The sequence below is a fragment of the Petaurus breviceps genome, unplaced genomic scaffold (genome assembly GCF_028583685.1).
Source record: "Petaurus breviceps papuanus isolate PSGF00001 unplaced genomic scaffold, PetGlider_PUasm1.0 90849, whole genome shotgun sequence".
Lineage (NCBI taxonomy): Eukaryota > Metazoa > Chordata > Mammalia > Diprotodontia > Petauridae > Petaurus > Petaurus breviceps.
This window is the reverse complement of record NW_027187361.1, coordinates 12,063,889-12,083,482: the sequence shown is the minus strand read 5'-3', so window position 1 is coordinate 12,083,482 and position 19,594 is coordinate 12,063,889. Positions and strand designations below refer to the sequence as shown.

At 35.9% G+C, this 19,594-nt stretch overlaps 1 protein-coding gene across 2 annotated transcripts in view; it reads left to right on the top strand.

The window, feature by feature from the left end:
* CD99 (CD99 molecule (Xg blood group)) overlaps positions 1-19,594 on the top strand; it is a 60,097-nt gene that overhangs the window by 24,526 nt on the left and 15,977 nt on the right. For both annotated transcript variants that reach the window (XM_069072880.1, XM_069072881.1), the window contains exons 4-8: positions 4,040-4,081; positions 7,252-7,320; positions 12,925-12,969; positions 16,103-16,138; positions 17,435-17,548. In XM_069072880.1, coding sequence (XP_068928981.1) covers positions 4,040-4,081; positions 7,252-7,320; positions 12,925-12,969; positions 16,103-16,138; positions 17,435-17,548 — 306 coding nt within the window. The remainder of the gene's footprint in view (positions 1-4,039; positions 4,082-7,251; positions 7,321-12,924; positions 12,970-16,102; positions 16,139-17,434; positions 17,549-19,594) is intronic.

The following is a 19,594-nucleotide window of genomic DNA, read 5'->3' as shown; positions in this document are numbered from 1 at the left end:
GTGGACTTCTTAATTCCTAGCAGAGAAAGATGAAAAGAGAGAAGGAAACGGGATTTTGAAAAAGACCCGGGTGAAACTAGGTGGCTCAGTAATAGAGGACTGGCCCTGGAGTCAGGAGGACCTGAGTTCACATCTGGCCTCAAGACACTTGACATTTGCTAGCTGTGGGACCTTGGGCAAGTCACTTAACCCCAACTGCCTTGCCTTCTGCACTCCAAAAAATTGTTTTTATAAAAGACCTCTAATCATTCCTCGCCACCAGAATAGTAGCTTTATATCTAGCTCTTCTTCCAAAAGAGAAAATGAGAGTCCATGAAAATCCTTACTGTTCCTACTGGGGTGGTGGGGAGAAAGAAGGGAGGGGGATTCAGAGACAGAAAGAGGGACAGAGGGAGAGAGAGAGAGAAATGTAGGTTACCCTCTATCTTGGTAGAATCAGGCCTGCAGACAAGGCCAGGTATAAAACTTAATGGAGCTGGTTCTCCTTTTTAAAGTAAGGAGTCAGTTTTGAATAAGCTGGGGGTGGAGGGTGGGGGAAGTGGGGGCTGACTACAGGGAGAGGAGTCCTCATTAACAATTAAACTAAAAGCTACTTTCTTAATTCCACATGACTACTTGGGAACTATTTTGTATAAAGGGAGCCTTGCACTTTCTATAATATAATGTTATGTTTTTAATATGTGACCCATTACATGTTACTCTTTCCTGACACTCTCTTAGTTGAAGGGTGAGAAATCTAGAAGTTTAGTGTTAGTTGTGAGCTATACTAATGACAAGAATGACTGAACAGAAAGTCTCATAATGGTCCTGTCATTGGTAGGATAATGGTTTCCTTCATCATGACTAAGTAGAGACATTCCTAACATATAGACTGGTAGTAAAGTTGTTGTCCAAATTTTGCTTTTGAAAAATACCTTTCTGTATATGTATATCTCCTGGTTATGATCTGACTCACTATGTCTGACTTTTCTAGAAAATTTTTTAATTCCATAAAATGTGTGATGGTCAAGGTGTAGTTACCAGGTCAGATTCTAAAGTTCATCTCAATTTGGAATCATACATTTCCTTGATAATGTCGTTTATGTAACTACTTATACAAGTCATTAAACAGAATATTTTTTCCTTTGATTTTTTTGGTCACTTGTCATTCTATGTTTTCTATGACTTGCAGTCATAGAGAGAATAATTGTGTTTTTAAAATATGGGCTTTTGTGTCATGGGACAGCTTGAGATCATTGAAATAATTTTCCTAGGTGTAACCAAGCCCTCTTTCCTTCTCTTACTGTTTTAACCTAGCTCAAAGTTGATGGAAAATTCTTGACTAAGATATATGGACTGATGGACTCTTACTGTGTCTCTTGCTTATTGATCATTACTGGACTGTTAAGCAAAGTTATCTTTGGGGTATATTAATAAGAAATCTTCTGAGATCTTAAACCATTCATGGGGGGCATGTTGCTGACTCCAGCTTGAAGTTGATACATTAACTATATTCTTTGAATATCCTTGGAATTATTTAAAAAGCTATTAATCCACCTAACTGTAGTATTGCTAACTCATTCATTCAACAAGCAATTATTAAGCATTTTTTGTTTGTTAAAACTTCTTCAAGGTCTCTTTGAAATCTCAATAGTATAACAAAACAACATTTGAATACCTGTCTGTTAAACTCTCTCTTATTAACAATAGAAACTGAAAAGCCGGGAGGCAGGCATATTTTATGTAATTTTAAAACAAAATTTTAAAGTTGAGATATCAAATCTGCACAGTATTGATATTGACTGTAGTGGTTGTGACCCTCCAGCCCACATTTTTTTCATCTTCATAAATTCAGTGTTGAACATGACTAATACAGAAATATGTTCAACAGGATTGCACATGTATAACCTATATCAGATTGCCATTTTGGAAGACGTAGAGAAGGAAGAAGGGAGAAAAAAAAATGGAAGTCAAAATCTTATAAAAATGAATTGTTGAAAGCTATCTTTACATGTAATTGAAAAAAATAGTGGCAGCCAGGTAGCACAGCGAGTAAGAGCACCAGCTCCATTATCGGCATGACCTGGGGATCGAATCCCAGACTCAGACACTTAGCACCCACCCAGAAACACCTGGCCGTGTAACCTTGAGCAAGTTACTTAACCCCAATTGCTTAGGGGCGGCCAGGTGGCTCAGCGAGTAAGAGCGCCGGCTCCAGTGTCGGGATGACCTGGGGATCAAATCCAGGCTCAGATACTTAGCACCACATCCAGAAATAACTGGCCATGTAACCTTGAGCAAGTTACTTAACCGATTGCTTAAAAAGAATAAAATAAAATAAAATACTGTCTACAGAGAAATAAATACATTGTAAAATAATTTGTTTAGTGCTGATCTTAACTGGGCCTGACCCAGGCCTTGGTAGATTATGCTTAATATCGAAATGAAATGAAACATTCTTGGGTCTTGGGTCATAGACAAGTTAGCATGAAGAGATTGACTTAGTCACAGCAGGAGAAAGATAACAAACATGGATTTCCCTGGTTTCTGAGTCACCCATCATGGTCCACCTTCCTGGCAACACTTGGAGCTCCTCTTCCTTATTTTGTGCCCATGTGATGAGCAATTGATTTCAGCAGCCTGAGCCACTAGTTTTCTGAAGATTTTTAAACCTTCAAAGGGATATCTAATGTGATTTGTTTGGGGAGAACATTTAGGGTACTGCTCTCACTACAGATGACTTGCTTAAATCCAGACATACTTTGTCTGTGGTCTTCCCTCTTCTACCCCAAAACGGATCATCAAAATATTTTGATGGGAAAAACACTCATTTGGGTATTAGTATATTCTAGGGTGTTCTAATAACTTAGATGGCTGATTAATTTTTCTCTCTTCCTAGTATCTCTTTAAAAAACCTTTCTGTTTCCATCTTACTTTACAGCCTAATTTGGATAGTGCAATAATGTTGTGCTATTTGAATGATATCGGTAAACCGGTGCTTTATTCTTGGTCTCAGCCAATGTATCTTGCTTTTCTCAGCAGTTTGTCCTAGTTGGTGATTCTCATACATTTTACCCATATCATCAGTTGTCACCAGGGAATATGATGATGATGATGATGATGATGATGATGATGATAAAAATATCAGCAATAATAATGATAATGAGATATAACGTCTTAAGGTTTGAAAAATAACTTTACATACATGACCTTATTTGATCCTCTTAACAAATTTGTTAGAGAGGCCCTACAAATATCCCTGTTTTATAAATGAAGGGCCTGAGGCTTAGAGAGGTTAAGTCACTTGCTCTAGTTAAAGCTAGAAAGAGTGCAGTGGCACCTGTATTTACTGATGACAAATCCAGCACTCTTTCTATGATGTCATATTGCCACTAAATCAATTTCCTCTTGTATGAAACCTGTTCATCTCAATGCTGAGTTAAAATATATAAATAAGCGATCATATACTTATTGGAAATTTGAAGGGGCACAGACTGAGAAGGCTAATGCTGAGAAGTTATAAATTTTGGAATTTGAATGAAGACATAGTATGTAAAATTCATCAAATCAATAGAATCACGTTTTAGGACAAACAATGCTTACTGTTTAATCATGTCATCAGATCATATATACATAGCTTTATCTTAACATTTAGGAGACAAATTATAAACTATTCCTTTATTTTCTCCTAATGATTATGGGGTTAACTAGGAGCACAGTTAGAAATCCTATTTAAGGGGCAGCCAGTTGGCTCAGCAAGTAAGAGCCCCGGCCCCAGTGTCCGGATGATCTGGGGATCGAATCTGGGCTCAGATACTTAGCACCACACCCAGAAATAACTGGCCGTGTAACCTTGAGCAAGTTACTTAACCACAATTGCTTTTAAAAAAAAGAAATTCTATTTAAAATTCCCAAGATATGTTATTTAATAGAAATTTTCAACAAAATATTATAAAATCATTCATTTCATAATATTTTCATGTCCAATTACCTCATAAATTTTGTCATTTTTTGCATTGATAATATTCTCTGTATTAACTATTCTTTAATTTCCTTGTAGATGGTGGCTTGTCTTTAGAAGATGCTCTTTCATTTGGAGATGGTAAGTACTATTTCTGTTAGCAGATAAGATGAAATAATGTTTCTGTAGATGGGGAGATTGTCTCTGGTAATTAAAGATACCATTTAGAAAGCAATCTTTTCCCCCAACTTAATAGTATTTTATTTTTTCCAATTACATGTAAAGATTGTTTTCAGCATTCACTTTTATAAGATTTTGAGTTCCAAATTTTTTTTCTCCCTCCCTCCTTCTCCCCCCCCTTCCCCAGAGAGCAAGCAGTCTGATATAGGCTATACACATACAATCATACTAAATATATTTCCAAATTAGTCATGTTGTAAAAGAAGAATCAGAGCAAAAGGTAAAAACTATGAGAAAGAAAAAAAAGAGAAAATAGTTCTTTCTCCGGACGTTTTTTTTCCATTTTCCATTTATTTCCAGCATTTTCTATCACAAGTCTTTTGAAATTGTCTCAGACCATTGTATGGCTGAGAAGTTAGTTAATCCAAGCTGGTCATCATACTATGTTGCTGTTACTGTGTACAATGTTCTCTTGGTTTTGTTCACTTCACCCAGTATCAGGGCATGTCTTTCCAGTTTTTTTCTGAAATCCATATGCTCATCATTTCTTATAGCACAGTATTATTCCATTACATTCATATACCACAACTTGTTCAACCATGTGCATAGAAATCTACTATTATAAGTCGAAACACATAAAAAGAACCCCCCAAAGTATAAGATTATCTAAATTTTAGATATTCAAAAACTTTTTCTTCATACCAAACAAGCCTAACTCATATACCTTCTCATTTAGTTTTAGGTCCATACTTACATAGAGGCAAAAAAAAAAAATGTTTACACACTTAAGCACAAACAATATGTTATCTGATATGGTACTCTTTAAAGGGGTTGTTAATATGATTTTGATACAAGAGGCTGATTCAGAGCTTTTTTGTTTTGTATAATGAACTATGTTTTTTTCAGGTTTTTTTGAAATCGCTTTTGCAAACCTCCTTTCATAATATAAGATCAAAGCAGAATTTATAATCCTAGGATGAAGTTATTATAGTCAGTGATATATCACTGATAGTTTATTTCTTTTATTTTTTTTAAAGCAATCGGTGTTAGGTAACTTGCTCAAAGTTACACGGCCAGTTATTTCTGGGTGTGGTGCTAAGTATCAGAGCCCGGATTCGATCCCAGGTCATCCTGACTCTGGGGCTGGTGCTCTTACTCGCTGTGCTACCTGGCCGCCTCTGATAGTTTATTTTTATTCAGCATATTTGAGCCAATAAATTTGTAGTAAGTGTGCTGACTCTTGATAGATTGGTAGTAGTAGGATCAGCTCTTGTTTGTGATTCCAGTGTGTGGTTTGGGATAAAACACTCTCATTTCCACCAGGTGGCATCACTTCACAAAAACATTGTTTTTTTCTTTTGTCTTTTTACTACATTAGTATATATTTATGTAATGAAATAAGCATTTCCATAATATAGTATTCATAGTAAAAAGATGATTGTACATGAAACTGCAAATCTACTGTGCACAACTTATTATTCCTTTCAAATATACAACAAAATGATTGTGTAAATTTCTTTTGTCCCCTTTTTTTCCCATCCTCCTCCCACTCTGCCCTAGAGATGACTACCATTAGACACAAATAGGTAAAAATATACAGATATATATGTAAAATTATTCTATACATACTGCTATTTAACACTGACTTTTTTTAAGCAATTGGGGTTAAGTAACTTGCCCAAGGTTACATGGCCAATTATTTTTGTGTGGGTGTTATGTATCTGAGGCTGGAACCGATCCCAGGTCCTCCCAATTCGGGGGGCCAGCACTCTTACTCACTGTGCCACCTAGCCACCCCTAACACTGACTTTTTAAAAATTTCTTTTTTGTACTATCCACTTAATGATCAACAGACCTTTCAATTTATCTATTGACACATTGAACACAGAATATGAGACAACTTTTGTTAGGTACAGTTTAGAAAAATTATATACACACACATATATATATATATATATACATATATATATATACATATACATAACATACATATGTGGTTATTCAATCATTTTATAATTAAATCCAGCTCTTTGTGACTGCATTTGGGGTTTTCTTGGCAAAGACCCTAGAGTGGTTTGTCATTTCCTTCTCCAGTTTATTTTATAGATGAGAAAACAGGCAAATAGGGTTAAGTGATTTGTCCAGGATCATAAAGCTAAAAATTTTCTGAGCCCATATTTGAACTCAAGAAGATGAGTCGTCCTTTCTCCAGACATGGCACCCTATCCATGGTGCCATGCCACTGCCTTTTCTCATCTGCATGTTGTTGTTTTTCTAAATAACCTTCTACTTTAACTAGAGAGGTAAAAACAGGAAAACAATGCTTGCTGAACATGACTCCTGCTAAAAAATAGAGTTTGTGAAATTCAGACATTATTGGCAAAATACAAACATTTAGTAGATACCTAGTAACAATAGAAACTTTTAACAATTAAAGCAAAGGTCATGAACTTGTTAATATTCATTGTTACTGTCATTAGCTGGAATTTGGTTTTGGGCTATGGGATGATTTTCAAATATTATTTTTTTAAAATTATACAAAGCAACTACCTTAATCGTTTTAGGTCTTTTATCAAGTTTAAATATGTTGTGTTACTACTTTAATATTTTTCTACAATGTCACATCCATCCAAGCACTGTTATAATGTACGTCCTACTTACCATTGAAATGTTTTTTTTCTTTAAGAGAAAATTGAAATTAAAAAAGTGAATATCCATGATCTATGTGAGAGTTTTATATGATATTACAAAGGATTATACAACTGGACCATTGATGAGGAAGCCAAAGTCCATCATGCCTCCTCACTAGCTGTTACTCATATTGATTGTATTTTTTTTTCATATTGGAGTGAGAAAGGATTTCTTTAGACTATACTCACAATCAGTTCATTGCCATGAATACTTTATTGTCCCAAGGCCAGGGGGATAGGTAGCCTACAAGCATTTAAAATGTTGAACTTGTTAAGTTCTAAGTAAATTGAGGTAAGTGAATGAAGTTATGCCCTCACATCCATTCAAACAATCTGTTAGCATTTATGCCAATTAAAGAATAAACAGTTTATTAGCAAGAATTCCTCCCTCTCTGACACTATAGTTTGAAAAGTCGGATCTCTCCCCTTTTTTTCCTACAGATGATCCTGGGAAGCCTAATCCACCAAAACCTAATCCACCATTCAAACCAGGCCATGCTGGTGACACGGGTAGGACAATTCATTCCCTTTTCATAAACTAAGTACTTTTTTTGGCCTTTCTGGAGGGGGGAGGGCAGGGCAATTTGGAGTTAAGTGACTTGCCCAAGGTCACACAGCTAGTAAATGTTACGTGTCTGAGACCTGATTTGAACTACGGTCCTCCTGACCCCAAGGGTGGTGCTTTATTCACTGCGCGACCTAGTTGCCTGAACTAAGTGTTTTTCAATGTCTGGTCTTTATGTCTGGAGTTAAAAGTACTAACTTCTGATTATTATTGGAAATATCCCATTCTAATACCTTGCCATGAAATGCAGGTGTCCCTGAATTCCCAGAAGCTCTTACAGGTTTTACTAACAAAAATTTTGAGTATGGTTCCTGCAACAGACCATTTGCTATATGAGGACAACTTAGTTTAGTGTTGAGAGGCTCATCACCAGTGGATTGGCCATTAGATGACATTTTTTGGTCATAAAATCCACAAAACAAGGTATAATAAATGACCTTTAGGATTATGTGGCCTCCTGTTTCTACAATGTTGTAATCACAGGGTCTTATAGGATATGGGAATCAGAGTTTTGACATGGTCTGTCATCATAACTGTTGATGTTCTAAATCTTGGTCCAGTGACCTCTAAGTTGATTTGTTCCTGAAGGAACTGGACCACAGCAGTGTTGACTTTCTTACTTTCAGTCAGACCAGCAGAGGTGAAGAAATAGAACGATAATTCATAGACTATCCTTTGATTAATGTCCAAGTAAAATCATTAGCAGAGTTTGTTTCATTATGCCTCCAAAGGAAAATAGAAACATCATTTCAGAGGACAGTTAGTCATTTTGCCCTGTATGCTCATAAGGAACACCATGATGATAATTTTACCTAAACACCATTATCTCTTGCCAAAAATATTTGAAACTGAAAGAAAGACACAAACAGAAACAAATAGAAACATTGACAAATTCATTCCACAGCAATATCTTATGGTTGATTATGGTAGAACTACCACGTGTGGACTCTTAATACTTCAGTGAGTGCTACTGTTTGTGGAGATATAGGAAATAAATTTAACACAAAGAAGCCAGGAAGTTTGAACCAGATGCACACAGAAGAGATGAGACAAAACAGTCTTGAAAATACCGAGGGATTAAATTTCTGAATATCTTAAAGAAGAAAAATTTAATGAAATGGTTAAAAAATTATAGATGGATTTATTACTGAGAGTAACAAAAGAACATAAGGAACTACAAATACATATATATATATATCATCTTTTAGAGGTCTTTAGAAATATCCAAATATATTAAGGTTATTTCTGTTGAAGTTAAAGAGGAGGCCATAGACACTATTCTGGCTAATTTTTTCTTAACTCTTTTTTCTTTGTGACAAAACATATTCTATCACATTAGTGCAAGTAAGAGGGGGAGGAATTTTAGCCAGAGATATAAAAACAAAAGGCATTAGTAAAATTTAAGAAAATAGTTTCAAGGAAGAAAAGGCAGTGAGAAAAGACCAACTCATACCTGGTTAACTTTATTTTATTTTTTGTTACTGAACTCATAGATGGAGGATTCTCTAGATAATGGTTACCCAGATTTTATTTTTTTAAATACTTTTTTTTTATTATGTTTAATCTGTATTATTTTTTTTTGCCTTTTTTTGGAGGGCAATTGGGGTTAAGTGACTTGCCCAAGGTCACACAGCTAGTAAGTGTTAAGTGTCCGAGATGGGATTTGAACTCAGGTCCTCCTGACTCCAGGGCCGGTGCTCTGCTCACTGCTCAACCTAGCCGCCCCCTTACCTAGATTTTATTAAAGTGGTAATAAAAACAATTTGTTAAGAGATTAATAATCATTAATGGTACTATGTTATGTTTTGGGGAAAATACAAAAGTGAGATAATCTGTGCCCTTGAAGAGAGATGGTGGCCAGGCAAGGGATTTATGGTCTAGGAAGTTACAGATGGTCAGTGGGACAATAGGATGATCGACTGATTTGGGCTTTTCAGAGGCTGCTGTCGTATCGGTTTGTTTACAGTTGTCAGAGTAGGAGATGGAGAGGAAAGGGGGAAACAATGGCAAAGTAGGGGAACGTCAGCTACAAATATATCCGGCAGGGACTTTGTGGCTCCTGATATTATCATAGAGGCTATGAAGGGCTTTCAGAGACTCTGAAACATTAGCAAATCGAGCTTTTGTGATACCATTTACTGTTAGCATCCTCGTCAGTGTGGTAGGAGTGTCTAATGAGTCAAAGAAAAAGATGGGGTAGATGTGACTAGACATTTTATTTGCATTCATCTTTACAACCTCTCAGAACTCTCCAAAGTAGGAATTATTTGCAAGAGGAAAAAATATTGCAGCTGTATCCATATGCTAAAACTTCAAGTCCCTTAAATGGTCAACATCCTGATGCATTAACAGCAGAGAAAGTGAATCTCTTATTCTTAAAATTGTCAGTCAGTATCCCCTAAACTCTGACTTGACCGTACAGTGAGACTCGTGGGCACATACTCTGGGATCTGCCCAACAATTCCCTTAATTGCTGCTACAGTCTGTCGACATATCCCCGACACCTCTGCCCTCACTCCACCATTTTATGGTGACAAGTAACAGAAGTAACACCACCTCTGCCACCCCTCACTACAGCCCCATCTCTCCCCTCCCAGAGGAGGTGGTGGTATGGAAAAGAGGAAACTTGCCATATCTATGCAGCACCAATACTTAACCAGAGAACTAAAGGACAAAAGCAACCACTTTAGTTCACCAGCATGTATTTGGGACTCCATTAGGCCTGAAAGAAAGGAGATTGTCATCCAACAGAGGCCAGTTCTGTCCCTTCAGAAGTAGCTGAGGACAAGGACTGACGCTGGTGAAAAAGTGAATTCCCCGATGTGGGAGGAGTCTGAGTCCGGTTAGTCTAGACTTCAAGTATCTGCCATAAAAGATAAAGAAGTCAGAAATGGAGCAGTGAGAGAATATAAGAGGAAGAAATAGTGAAATGATCAAAGGTCTCAGGAGCAAGAAAATTCAGTTGAAAACTTGGAGCAGAAACAGATGAATCCACAGGGGAGATATTAATAACAGGAGGGGAAATTTTCTCCAGCACTTACAGATGAATGCAAATGGCTGAATCAGTATTGCAAAGCAAAGGTAAATCAATCACTATTTGATGAGGTTTCTGTTGATTACCAAGAAAGTAATGGTTCAAGAGAGACTTAGAATTAGGAAAGCAGAATTTATGACCCAAACCAAATAATCTTTATATAAATGAAATGGTCATCTTAAAGACAGGGTGGATAGAGACAACTTAAATTAAGGTTCATGGTTCTCCTGGAAAGGCATGCATGACAAGTCAAGAAGCCTCCATGTCACAGTGGAAGAAAACTGCTCAGAACTTCTGAACAGAGAAAACCAAGTGCCGTTCAAGGGAATCCACAGACCACTTTGAGGTGGGGGGGGGGAGGGAAGGAGAAGAAGAAGACACTGTTGATTACTTCAAGGCATATAATGGTTAAATTTAATACTTAAAACAACAAACAAAAATTCTGTAAACAAAAAGGAGGAATTAATATAAAGAAAAGGATATTTGAATAACTCAAGATTGTTCTTAAACCCACGAGACCATGGAAGAGAATGAAATATTTTCCAAAGAACAAGTGCATCAAGGAGGCAGTTTTAAGTCTAGTCACCAATGAAAAATGAAAAAGGCATTTGTAGCATTCCTACAGAACATACACATGAGCAGCAACAGAAATATAGGAAAGTTGAACATAGCAACCAAGGAGTCATTTACTAAAACGAATGAACAAACAAACAAACAAAAAACAATTACCCCAGAAAAAAAAAGGAAAAGTAGAAAGAGAAAGACTTTTATGGAATTTAAATAATGACAGGGGGATAATTAAAAGATTTCTTTCTAAAAGTACACAAGGAGACGAGGGTAGAAAGAAAAATTTAAATGGATATGATTATGCTAGGACAGCTGCCAAAATACCATGAACTAAACCTCAGAATACCATGTCTACAGATTAATCAGTGTTAGGTGTTTTCTTTTTCTTCTTTTTTTTATGTGGAACAAACCTGCAGGATGTGAGGGTACATAAAAAGGAAGAGAAGAGGAAGAAGATAAAGGGAAACGTGCATACTCTAATCGAGTCAGTGGTATATAATGAAAAGGAAACAATGCTCATGGTCCCTCAAGAAGAAGAAGGGATACAAGAGAATGACATAGAGGTGGTGAAAGGAAGGACTGAAATCTTAATCACTGAAACAGGATACACAGCAGCCAGTGCCGTGGTGACAACCATTGGAGGAAAGTTGATGTTATCAGGAAATTCCCCAAAGGAAGCATTAAACACCTTCATGACAGAACAAAATTATAAAAACTGTCAGATATCTGAAGAAAGGCATTGGGAGATTACATCAATGTCTAGCTAAATAAGCACAGTAGAAAACCTGAACGTCATATTGCTCAATTAAGAGAAATAAAAAATAAACACAGGAAAAGGGATTTAGAAAACAAAAACATAAATCCTAGTTTCCTTTAATCATGAATCAAAGAGTCGAAAAGTGAAGATGACACAAGGGAGTCAAAGCAGTACAAAACAAACAATTCAACATCAGTCAAAACCTTTACTTGGAGGGTCTTGTGAAGAGAAGCCAAAAGCAAGAACTTCAGAAGAAAGACCATGTGGAAAAATCTTTGGTGATCTATATGGTACTGTAACTCTGATGTGGTGTGGTTGTCTCCATCCCTCTAGCTTAAGGTTCATGGGGTGTCTGGAGTGTCTCTTAATATGGACCCCAACAATATATCACCCCTCACCCAAGGTAAGCAGAGACCTCTTTTCAACCTGAACTGACTTGCTTACTCCAGCCTACTCTAATATGGCACATCTAAGTTATTCAAGAACGTTACATAGCAGTTAGTGGTAAGATGAGAGCAGCCTATGATTTAGAGCTGGAAATCTCCTAGTCTAAACCTTATTTTTCGTAGGAGGGAACTGAAACCAAGAAGGGTTACACTATGCCGATCAACCTCCCATGGCCCCTGATTGTAATAGGAGGCTTCTGTTAGATCCCCAAATGCAAGGGCTGTGCACAATCTCACCCTAGACCTCTGTGCTTGCTGCCTTCTTTATTCTTAATCCTCTCTCTGTCTTCTAAGTTCTTTTGTTTATGCTTGATTCCTCCATACTCCATTTCCTCGACTCTTAAGCATTTACTCATGTGGCTCTCACTCATGGCCTATCCTGACTTTGCCACTAAAATGTCATTATTTTGATATTGATTCCACTAGTACTAACTTTGATCTGACTTCCCCTGCAGACCTAACTACAGCTTGCTTGGGCCTAGCTACCTGTCTAACATTCACAGTGGGCTGCTAGTCTATCCCTTGGCATGACACTCTGCTAATGTGGCTTAGCCTTTATTAGGTGAGTTTCTTTTAAGCTGATCTTGACTTTTTTACTGATATATCTCTCAGAGGGTAATGAAGAATTAAAATGAGGGTTACTAGAGACTTACTTTTCTTTTATGGCTATATGAATTACAGGACAAAGAATAATACACAATGTACAGATATCTGATTGGTGATTCTAATTTTTCCCCCTTTATAGGTGGCATTACAGATGAAGATCTCAACGGGCATGGTCCCTCAGGAGGTATCAATAATATTATTTATTCCAGAGTTTCCTTGCAACTCTTAAGTTTTGTCCATCAGCATTTATTGAACACCTCTTTTTTGTAAAGCATTATGGGGAAACTGCAAAATCAAGGAGAAGGTAGTTCTTGATCTTCAGTGGGGTTATATAGCCTACTATTTAGAGGGTAACATGCTGATTGATAGTCTGTTCTTCATCTGGAGCTCAGACATTTGCCAGCAAATAGATTTGAGAATGATAGCATCTGTAGATGCTTACTGTTTTCTTCCTTCTTTACCATTCTCACCTGTAACTATGGCCAGTGTTTAGTGACTATTAACAGGGTGAAAACTCCATGAACAAGATTGGATGGGTTCTCCTCATGAACAAATAATAGGAAGAAAGAAAAAGAAATATACTATAAGCAAATAGAATCATATCTTCTTTTGCAAATGATATGATGGCATACTGAGAAAACCCTAGATATTAAATAAAAATCTAGTCAAAACAATTAACAAATGTATTTGTTTTTTTGTTGTTGTTTTGCTTTATGGAGGGAGGAAGGCAGGGCAATTGGGGTTAAGTGACTTGCCCAAGGTCACACAGCTAGTTTTTGTGTTGTGTCTGAGGCCAGATTTGAACCCAGGTCCTCCTGACTCCAGGGCCGGTGCTCTATTCACTGTGCCACCTAGCCACCCCACCATTAACAAATTTAACAGATTTGCAGGATACAAAATAAACTCCCATAAATCATCAGCATTTCTATATGTTGCCCATGAAACCTAGCAGGAAGAGATAGAGAAATTCCATTTAAAATAACTTCAAACAATATAAAAGAGTTAGGATTCTACCAACACACACACACACACACACACACAGAAATTATATAAACACAATTATAAAATAGTTTTCACACAAATGAAGTCAGATTTGAATAATTGGAGAAATATTAATTATTCAGGAGGAGGCTGAGTCATTTTAATAAAAATGATAATATTGCTTAAATTAATTTACTCATTCAGTGTCAAACTAATCAAACTACAAAGAATTGTTTTGTAGGACTAGAAAAAATAATACAATTCATCTGAAAGAGCAAAAGGTCAAGAATATTAAGGGAATAATTTTTTTGAAAAGATGAAGGAAGGTGGCCCAGCAATATCACAACTCAAACTATACAAAGCAATAATCGTCAAAACAATCTGTCACTGGATAAGAAATAGAGTGGTAAAAAAAAAAAGAAAGAAATAGCGTGGCTGATCGGTAGATTAGATTAGGTCAATAGAATAGATTAGATACACAATATACAGAAGTAAATGATCATGGTAACAATGTTTGATAAACCCAAATATTCCAGCTATTGGTGCAAAAACTCACCATTCACCCAAAACTACTGGGAAAATTGGAAAGCAGTATGGCAGAAACTGAGCATAAACTAACATCTCACACAATATAACAAGATAAGCTCAAAATGTATACATAATTTAGATATAAAGAGTGATATTTTTAAAAACTAGGGGAACATGGAAAAAATTGCCTGTCAGTCCTCTGGAAAAGGGAAGAGTTTATGACCAAATAAAAGATAGAGAAGATTGTGAGAAATAAAATCCATAATTTTGATTATATTAAATTTAAAAGTTTTTGTACAAACAAAATCAGTTCAGTTAAAATTAGAAGGAAAAAAGGAAACTCGAGAAACATTTTCATAGCAATTTTCTTTGATAAAGGTGATAATGGTTTCATTTCTTAACTATATAATGAACTGAGCAAAAATTATTTTTTTTAAAAAGTCATTCCTCAATTGATAAATAGATATGAGTTGTTTTCAGAAAAAGACATCAAATCTGTGAATAGCCATATGAAAAAAATTCTAAGTCACAAATAATTAGAGACATGCAAATCAGAACAACTCTGAGGTACACCTTATACCCATAAGATTAAAGGAGATAACTATCTATTGGAGAATGACTGAAAAATTTTCAGCACATGATTGTGATGGAATAAAGCTGTAAGAAAAGGTGAAAAGGGGGCAGCTAGGTGGCACAGTGAGTAGAGTGCTGGCCCTGGAGTCAGGAGGACCTGAGTTCGGATCTGGCCTCAGACACAACACACATAAACAAAAAACCTAGCCGTGTGACCTTGAGCAAATTACTTAAACCCAATTGCCCTCCAAAAAGCAAAAAAAGAAAAGAAAGAAATGGTGAAAAGAATAGTTTCAGAAAAAAACTGAAAAGACGTAAACTAATGCAACATTAAGTGAACAGAATTAGGAGAACATTGTACAAAGAAACATACTGTAATAATCAACTGTGAAAGATTTAGCTACTCTGAGTAATACAATGACAATTAATTCGTGACAGTTCTGAAGGACTCATGATGAAAAATGCTATCCACATCCAGACACAGAACTGATGATCTCTGAGTGTAGACTGAAGTAAAATTTCCCCTGTTTCCTTTCTTTTTTCCCCCACAACATGTCTAATGTGGAAATATTTTGCATGACTTCATATGTATAATGAATATCATATTTCTTGCTTTCTCAATGGGTGGAGGAGAGGCTGGAGGAAGAAAATTTGGAACACGTGTGTACGTGTGTATATATATATATATATATATATATGTGTGTGTGTATACATATATGCATGCACATACATGTACACACAACAACCAACCCACTTATGCACATTAGTTTCTCCCTAGAGGAAAATAGTATAGAAACTTAGTAGGTAGGACACTTGTGTAATTTCTCAAAAGATAGGAAATGGAAATTCATAAATTATGGTGAGCAAATATTTTAAACATTTTTGTATGGGTAGTTTTTTCAAAATTCTATTAGAGATAGCTAGTTAAGTGATTATGTTTAAGTCATTTAAACTCTGAACCTACTTTTTTCATCATTCAAAGGCGTATAATATTTGTACCATGTACAATTTGTACAATGCTTTGTAAAGGACTGGTAAATTTAAGTTATATTCTGTTCATCATTTAGATGTATACTTCCATTCACTCATTCATCTTGAGAAGGTACACTATAAGTATATGCTAATTTTTAAATTTCCAGTAGGTGATTACTTGCACAAGTTTTTTCCTAATCAATTTTTTTTGCTAGAAATATATGTAATATGCATATTTTAATGTAGATTTTAATGTTTTATAGGTTCTGATGATAGAAGAAAAGATGAAGATGCACCTGGTACGTATGCCTATCTGGGTCTTAACCTCTTATTTTGTGACAAAGCAGTCAAAATGATACAAACTTTATAGGCTCCCTGAGAATATTTGTTACTTTCTCCATTCCATGAAACAATTCATTACATCGTGATGTGTTTTGAAGTATTCAACCAGACTTAAGACTGCCAAGAAAGAGACACTCAATATCTTTCAAGGCATCCCGTTCACATTTGGATAGCTCCAATTATTAATAAGTTTCTCCTGAAATAAAGTCCAAATTTGCCTCTTTGTGTTCTAAATTCATTTTATAAAATGTATATAACTTATTTAGACAAGTATAGAATTTTAGGAATTTCATGTAAAAGGAAGTTTTATTTTAAAAACTTTGAAATTGCAAGCTTTTAATGTAGAAAGGGCTATTCAAAAATGCCTGGAAAACTAATTAAGATATCACAGGAAAGAAAAACTCTACCTGTGTGCAGCTTTGATGAATAGACTGGTGTAACAAAAGTAACATAATTTGTACTAATGTCTCCCATCACCTCTGTGCCTGCTGTTTCTTTTTTTCATTTTCCCATTATTTTCCTTTGTCTTTGTCTTTTCTTTTGTTTTCTTTCTGTCTTTTTTCTTTCTAGTTTCTCTTCCTTTATTGCGTTTCTATCTTTCTCTTCCTGTCCTTTCTGTTGTTTCTAAATTTCCTTCCTTGAGTTCTCTTCTGTTTTTTTTCTCCTTAACTATTCATGATTTGGGTTGGAATGTTTTTAAAGTTATAATTTATTGTATAAAATTTAATGGTCTTAATTAAAAGAAAAAGAAGGTTTTTTTTTTTTAATTTGTCTCTTGAACAGTGGCTTTTTCTTTGTACATGTCTCTTAATAAATTTTCTCTTGTTGAGTCAATGATCCTCAATTCAAAATAAGTTCTAATACTTAAATGAAACTAGGTAATGTAGGTCCTTCCATTTTTGGTACAGGTCATAATCCATCTATGCCTCTTCATCCTAAATATTTCTTGTTAGTATTTCTTTTTCCATAGATGTTTCACAGAGAATCTAACGTGCTGGAGTCCTTCCTCTCGGTCTTTTTACATTTCATGGCCAGCAGGACTAAACTTGAGCTGTTTGTTATCCCATTGCTGACTCTTGTCCTCATATATTTGTTTGATGACATTCTTTTGGGTATTTCTTGTGCATAAGTCATCATGGGAAATATGTAACAACCGATTTGGGTTCGTCATGCTTTTTTCCATTGCCTTTTTGGTCAACCTTGAACTTGTAATGGAATTCCACAAGGTGATTTTTTTCCCTTTCTTTTTGAAGCTGATTCCCCTGGAGTAATATCTGGAATTGTAAGCGCTGCAGCTGTAGCACTGGTAGGAGCTGTATCCAGTTTTATTGCTTACCAGAAAAAGAAACTCTGCTTTAAAGGCAACGGTAAGGTTTACCATTAGATATTCCTGTTTTGATTGCAAATAAGCAACTTATCCTTGGCTGTTTTTCCTCCTATAGAAATGTTGAACAATGTCAGCTACATGGAATAGGGCATGAAGTATTGGACTTGGAGTCAGGAATCCCGAGTTTGAATCTTACCTCACTTGCTCATTAAACTATGTGACCTGTGGGCAAGTCACTTACCCCACTCTTATAGCCTCAGTTTCTCTCTCCCCATAAAATGTCAATAATAATAGTACCTACGTCACGGAGTTACTGTGAGAATTGAATGAGATGATGTGAAATTCTCTGGAAACCTTAAAGTGCTATATAAATGTCAGTTATTTTTTATATCAAGCAGCATTTATTAAGTACCTACTATATGTTGGGCACTATGGAGAAAATGTAAAAGTACAGTTGAAATCACAGTTTGCTAAATGGCACTGTGCCTCCCTCAGATCTTTCTAGAATTTCTGTGTTGTTTTCCCAAAGGCAATGAAGGAATACTCACATTAGGTAGTCTTCTGGAGTGCTCCTTACCAATACCCACCTCTCACCTAAGGTATTTGTGTTCAAATGAAGGTACTGACTGACAAATTCAGGAAATGACGCTATTCCTTCAGTAGTGGGAGCTGTTTCTCTTGACATACTCTGGTCATGTGTTCTTCCCTTTTTCATTAAAGAGATGAAATTTCTGTCCTTCAACATTCATTTTTAATATTTTTTGAGGGGGGGGTCAGAGTATATTTTTATTTCCTGTAAAGCAAATTAATATATGATGCATCTGAGGTGTTTTTCAAGACCAGCCAGTCTGACCAGAGTTTTTTCTTTAGTCCCCAAATCAATTGTCCTTTAGATGACAATCTTCCTTGGGACAAGTACCAACCATTTTGCCTAATAGTGGACATAGCATCATGTTAGCATTGGGAGATCGTCTCAGTCCCCATGTTTTATAGATGAATAAATCTCAGACCTCAGAGATCAAGTGACTTGTTCAGCGTCAGAAAGATCATTTATTAATGGTTGAATTTAGACTGAAACTAGTCTTGTCCATTTTCTACTGCAGACAGGCTTCCTGTCATTGTAAAAGCTGATAACTTGGGTTCGTTAGGAATTCAAATGAAGCAAATGTATCTGCTTTCTAGAAGTCATTTTTCTACCTTTGGTGAATTGTGTCACTCTGCTAATATAAGAAAATTTGATGGCTCATTATAGGAAAAGCACAAAGTTTTATTGGTAACTCTGAAACTCTTAAAATAGTCTCCCCCCTTCACAGACATACAATCCTATTTTTTAAGACTTCCCAGACAATACTAAAAGATATATAGCACTACAAATAGAAGTCTTTCTACCTTTAGTTTGGAAAAAATAGAGAGAAGCATAAAATTTGTTTCTTAAAGAGGAAAAAAATATTTACCTTTCATATGTAATATGTTAACCTCTGAAAGGCTTCAGGGACATGTCATGAATTTAAGACAAAGAAATTTGTGAAAGTGTCTAAGATTCTAAGTGGATTATGCTTAATTAGGAATATTATTGGAATTAAAGTAAAGTTTTTCTTTTTTCCAGGCCTTGGAAAAAAAAGTTTCTTGGGGAGGGAGGGGAGGGTTAGATTGAAAGGAACAAAGCTGTTACTCATGTGGCATCTGTACTGGGGCAGGGAGAAGGTGAATAATGGGGAAGTTCTGATAGAGAGTCACAAACTTGACTAGAAAAAGAGATGAATGTGATGTTTTTAGCTGTATTAACTAAAACCTCAAAAGGAAACTACCTGTGAGTTATCTATAAAGAAGGATGAGGGAGTCTAGGTGGCACAATGAATAGAGCACTAGCCCTGGAGTCAGGAGGACCTGCGTTCAAATACAGACACAACACAAAAAACGAGCTGTGTGACCTTGGGCAAGTCACTTAACCCCAATTGCCCTACTTCCCCCCTCCAAAAACCAAAACAACAACAACAAAAAAAAGGTGGATGCGTCATCTAGGTAGTGTAATGGATGGAACACAAGGACTTAATAATCAGGAAGATGTGAATTCCAATTCTCCCTC